General features: G+C 36.7%; 1 protein-coding gene across 1 annotated transcript; it reads left to right on the forward strand.

Moving 5' to 3' along the window:
• Positions 1-4,554: 4,554 nt before the first annotated feature.
• Positions 4,555-5,493, forward strand: LOC307097967 (olfactory receptor 4S2-like; the record flags this gene model as incomplete). Its single annotated transcript, XM_079768298.1, has 1 exon — positions 4,555-5,493. The coding sequence occupies one exon, from the start codon at positions 4,555-4,557 to the stop codon at positions 5,491-5,493; it is 939 nt and encodes a 312-aa protein (XP_079624424.1).
• Between the last annotated feature and the right edge of the window lie 507 nt (positions 5,494-6,000).

A 6,000-nucleotide genomic window follows, 5' to 3' on the forward strand; every position in this document is an offset into this window, starting at 1 on the left:
GGGGTCACGGCCCAAGGGGCTGGGCAGGGGCACGGAAGATGGGCTGAGATCCACCCTTGTGCCCATGGCAGCCTCACGGCCCACAGTTCCTTTCAAGGTGCATGAATTAGTGCACTGGGCCCCTAGTTTTAAAATAAAGTAAAATATTTTAGTAGTTCTAATAAACCAATATTTTGTTGTTCAGTTAGTGGTTCAGTATGGTGGCAAACTGTAGAAATAGCCTCACTATTTATCAACTACTTACCAAGTAGCCTTTTATATACTTTAATTAGGAGTCATTTAGTGGTAATTACACTTGCACTTTCTCTGCTTAACAATACTTTCCAGCTGTTACCCAATCACTGGCCCAACAATTCCCGCAAGGTTGTTACGAGGCATAAAGCTTGCTTATCGTTTTTCTCTCTTGAAATCAGGAACATAAAAAGCAGTTCTTGCAGACCAAGATCAGAAGCCATGGTATGATGATACTAGTAAACTTATAAAATCGAGGCAGGGTGGGTGAGGGGGCAGGGGTGGTCAGGACCTCTTGTTAGGCTGCAGGCATAATCCTTTTTGTGAAATGTGGCACAGATGTCAAAGAATCATCACTAGATGTACTTAAATTTTTTAGTATGAATATCTGGAAATAGATCACATTTCTATCTCAGAAAAGTTTATTGATCCCATATCTTAGATTGTCTAAATCCAAGTGGTGGGACCACGCTCAAGAAGACAGCTGAAGTAAGTTTTCCAATTGGAATGGCAAGTTAGCCAGTGAAAGAGACAAGTGAAATTTTCTTTGATTCAAATCATATTCAAAGATAAAGAGGAATTTTCAAAAATTTTATATACTTTACAACATATGTTCTAGTAATTCTATTAAATAGTGCAGAAAGTAGTTTTAAGTGTGTATAATATTATTTCAATTGGAATTTAGCCCTTGTTGTAACACTAACAGTGAAAGCTAGATAATTCAATTTCTTCTCTACTCCTAAATGATTGGAATAAAGCAAAGTGACCTTTAAGATCCCTTTAACATATATGAATATTGATCTTTACATAAATCTAAGATGATTTGAGGAGGTTATTTAAAGGTATTACTCTAAAATGAATGACTTATGTCAGGAATATGGTTTTATTTATCCTTTTATATTTACAGCACAGTACCAAACACAGAATATGTGTAATAAATATTTATTAAGTGAAAAGATAAATAAATATTGCTGCTGTGTGAAATGTATAAATATGTATATATTGGTCTATATTGTGTTGCATTAACTTATTTGCAGGTGTCTCAAGACTTCACTTGCTCAGACATTATTGCACAAAGAGCTTACTGTGAAGCTTGCTGTTAGGGGAGAGATCCAGAATATTTGATCTCTGCCCTTTGCAAATTGCTCATAGGAGAAATTGTGACTCAATCTCTTTACAGAGGATTTCAGGGAGGTGCAGTCTTGCTATTTGTTCTATTTGAAATAATTTAGCTGGGCTCATGGTGGTAAATAAAAGAGCAACCTTGTTTCTTTAACAGTATAGATACTATTATAACTAGTATATATTCCTTGGCATCATCCTAGAAAGGTCAAATTTGACCTAAGAACCTGGGATAATCAGTCCCATGGAGACTGGTCTACAGAGTTCAGATGTCTGATTCTAATGCTTTTGAAATCCCACCACTAAAGTGATCATGATCTAGATGCGCAGGTCACTTATTGCTTTATGTCTATTACTGTAACTATTGTCTAACAGGGGAGGACTCTGAGGTTAACAGAAGTGAGGAAAATTGTGTTAAGATCACACAGTCTGTAAGAGGAAGAGCTGTGAGCAAGCCCAGTAACTCTATCTTTAAATCCTGTGCTCTTTTTCTCAGTGAAGCAAGTAGAAAATTCTTGGGTCTTAGACTTGGATTAATTTTTTGGGTCTCTAAAGGATATCCCAGATAAAGTCATGATTATCACCATTCTGGAAGAATAGAGCAGCAGCATAAGCATTTTTGGGTATCCCTGTTAAAGACAGCCATGCAAGGATATGGAATATATTTGAGAGAGTGGATTTCAGAAGCAGATTAAAATTTTCTGTGATTTTGACAAGCATGGAAATATACATAATGGGAATTAGGAGATGAACGTGGTAAGGAGTTTAGTGTCTTAAGATGAGTCCTATCCAGGCTTCTCTCCCTTCTTGCAGTTGGCATGTTTCCTAGTTACTAAAATAGGTAATGATAATTATATATTTACCTACAGTGTGCTGTGTACATAAGTGCCTTATATGTAGCACACTGTTAAACTATAGAAATTATGTGGTATGTGATATTCTTACCTATATTTTACACTTGAAGAAACTGAGGCCAAAGAAAGTTAAGTAATTTACCTGATGTCATAATGTTAGCAAGTAATAGAGAATTTGAACCTAGGCAAACTTGGTTTCAAGCTTCTTCTTTTTTTATTTTTTATTCTTTAGCAAATACTCTCTACTACCTCTATTGCTGTTGCCCCCTGCCATGGGAGAGATCTTTCTTTATGATCCCTCAAATCATTCAAAATACATTTCAGCTCCTCAACTTTTTAAACTAGACTTTATGATCTGAGCACTCGTCTTTTTTAGCCTCATTTCTTGACACACCTCTTCATGGATTCTGTGATGAGTCATATAAAATAGTTTGGCATTCTTCATAGAGGATGCTATGATGATTTTTACTCTTTATCTTCATATTCACTAGTCCTGGAATGTCCTTCCTGCCCCATCCACTATTCTGTGCCCACACCCTGCAGTCTCTTCAGGTTCTACTCAATGAAGACCTTCTCTGGAAAGGTGTCCCTGACTCATCTGGCTTTTTTACCTTTATCTCAGGTAACTGTGATTGTGAGTTTACACACAGCCTCCTCTATTTGATAGTCAACACATGTCAAATAAAATAATGTCTAGATTAACAGTTAATTCACATACTTGTTACTGCATTCTTATTGTAAGCTTAATTTGAGCAAACTTGGGGAAAACTGTATGTTGTGATGATCTTGCCAGTTGCAACTATAGTCTTTGTCTCTAAATACAGGATGTAGTTAAAAAAAGACACCCAACTTTCATAATTAGCAGGAGATAGGTGACTTTAATACCATCAAACTCAGGAGTATGCATATTCATTAAAAATTAAAATTTGAAGTCCCATAGCCTAAGTTCAAATGCTAACTCTGCCAATAACTAGCTCTATAGATGAGAAAACCAAGATTCAGAAAAAAAACCAAAAAGCCAAAAATGGATTTAGCCAAAGGTACCAGTTGGTGAGGGTGCTCAAACTTGGATTCACTCAGCTCCTGGGCAGTGCTCTTTCCACTGTCCATGCAGCAATGAGATGTTCCTACTAAAGATGAAGAATAGTTAATACTTTGCATGATTCAGAAGTGTTATCTTTATTCTGAACAATTCTTTATTTATTTTTATTTTTAAAATTTTTATATTTATTGTTGAAAGTATTACAGATGTCCTTTTCCCCCTGTAAGGAATTTCTTTAGATCTTGTCTCATAATCCATCTTTTTAAGAATTCTTTCCTGATTGTTTTTATCCAATAGGTTTTTTTGTATGCCTTAGGTATTTTTGTATATAGTTTGTAAAACAGCATCAGACACTTATTTTGTAAATGCCATTTATAACATCATCTGTATAAAAATTTTTATTACTAATACAAATTCTTACCTAAGATTGCAAGGATGGAGAATTATCTGGGGCTTTTTCAAGGCAAAAGGATTAAGGATGATAGGGACTTCGATAATTTTTAAACTTTTCAAGTCTTTAGAGCAACATAGGAAAAAGTATTTCTCTGTATAGTTTGACCACTCCTCATGTAGTCCTTCCTGGCAAGCAAAATTGAATTTTTACATGCAGTTCAAATCTTAGGACTCAAACTGCTCCAATGTTGATTAATAAGCATAGGTTGTTGATAAGCAGGAGGCCATTGTATATGCTATTTTCAGTCACTAAAAATGACTTAATTTCTAATTGTGTTGAAAATTCCAACCTAATTTAGAAACTGGAAATGGAGTATTTCTCACTTGATTAAGTAGAATGTTATTATTTTAAAGTTCACCTGTATATATTATATAAAAAAGATTGAGCTAGGAATTTTAGAAATCATATCTCAGATTCCAACTTCTTGCTTTTATCTCCAGCTTCAAAAATTAATTTTCCCATTTAATAATTAATTTAAGTTTTTCATCTCAATGAGAATTTCTATGAGAAAGAGGGAGGGAAGAAAAGAGAGAGATGATTAGGAAAAAAAGCCATTAAATTCAATAGAAAAGAATTCATATTCTCTAGATTCTTGTTTGGGAAAAAGAAGCTGTCAGTCTAAATGTAACTGAAAAATCAAATGTAAGTCAATAATGTAGTCAGAAAATTAATGAGAAAAAATGTCCATTAACTAAATTCAAGAAATATGAATAACTTTTTCTACTATATTTAGCATCACCTAAATATTTTACAAGACTGTTTGTTTTAGGCTTTACCACACTTACAGTGGTTCATAAACATTTATTTTTGCAGAGAACCAGAGCCACTCTACCAGTCTTACCTGGGTCCCCATGGATGTGGCCAACAATGTCACTGAGTTTATATTCCTAGGACTTTCCCAAGATCCTGGGATGCAGCTGATGTTCTTTGCCCTCTTCCTCCTCTTCTACATCGTGATCATGGTGGGAAATCTACTCATTTTGCTGACAGTCTTCTCTGTTTCCCGGCTCCACACACCTATGTATTTTTTCCTCAGTAACCTGTCTTTTGTGGATATTGCCTATTCCTCAGCCACGGCACCCAAGATGATTGCAGACTTTGTTTCTGACGAAAAGACTATATCCTACTGGGGCTGTGTAGCTCAGATGTTTACCTTCCACTTTTTTGGTTGTGCAGAGATTTTCGTTTTGACTGTCATGGCTTTTGATCGTTATGCTGCCATCTGCCAACCTCTCCGTTATACTACTATTATGAGTGCCAATGCTTGTATTGTGCTTGCATCACTGTCCTGGTTGGGAGCCCTGGGTCATTCCTTTGTTCAGACCCTCCTGACCTTTCAGCTGCCCTTCTGCAATGCTCAGGTCATTGACCACTACTTTTGTGATGTCCACCCAGTTCTAAAACTTGCCTGTGCTGATACAACCCTGGTAAATATGTTGGTGATTGCCAATAGTGGTCTCATTTCCCTGGGATGTTTCCTCATTCTTCTAGCCTCCTACATAGTCATTCTATTGAGTCTTCGGAAGCGGTCTGCAGAAAGCCGGCGCAAGGCTCTCTCTACCTGTGGGTCTCATTTTACTGTGGTAACTTTCTTCTTTGTCCCTTGTATCTTTATCTATCTTCGTCCATCTACTACTTTCCCACTGGATAAGGCTGTCTCTGTGTTTTACACAACCATCACCCCAATGCTAAACCCACTCATCTATACTCTGAGGAATGAGGATGTAAAGAATGCCATGAAACGGCTATGGAGTCGCATGGTCTCCTTGAGAGAAAAGCAGCATGGGTAGATTGTCAGAATTGCAAAATCAGAGAACTAGCTGATACATTCAGCCATCCCTAACATTAATAATTTTAAGGAATTGTCTCTAAAATTCAATTATCTCATACTTTTAATTTAACAGGGAATATTTCATTTCTCTGCATTTAGGTGGGTTTTTTTCATTATTGATTAAGTTATTACATATGTGTCCTTATCCCCCCATTGCCCCTCCCGCCCCCCATTCATGCCCTAATAAACTGATGAACAAAAACAGATCAAGAGACAGAGAAGCATCGATTAGACCGTCAAACCTGAGGGAAGGTAGGGGAGGGTGGGGGTAAAGGGGAGAGATCAACCAAAGGACTTGTATGCATGCATATAAGCCTAACCAATGGACACAGACACCAGGGGGGTGTGGGCATTTAGGTGGGTTTAACCTTAAATCTTTCCATATTGGCAAGGTTTATCCTCTCTTACTTCTAGAGTGGGAGAGTAAACACACCTACTTGGTATTTCATTTAGTCCCTTCAATTCA

This window comes from Cnephaeus nilssonii (genome assembly GCF_951640355.1).
Source record: "Cnephaeus nilssonii genome assembly, chromosome: 4".
NCBI lineage: Eukaryota > Metazoa > Chordata > Mammalia > Chiroptera > Vespertilionidae > Cnephaeus > Cnephaeus nilssonii.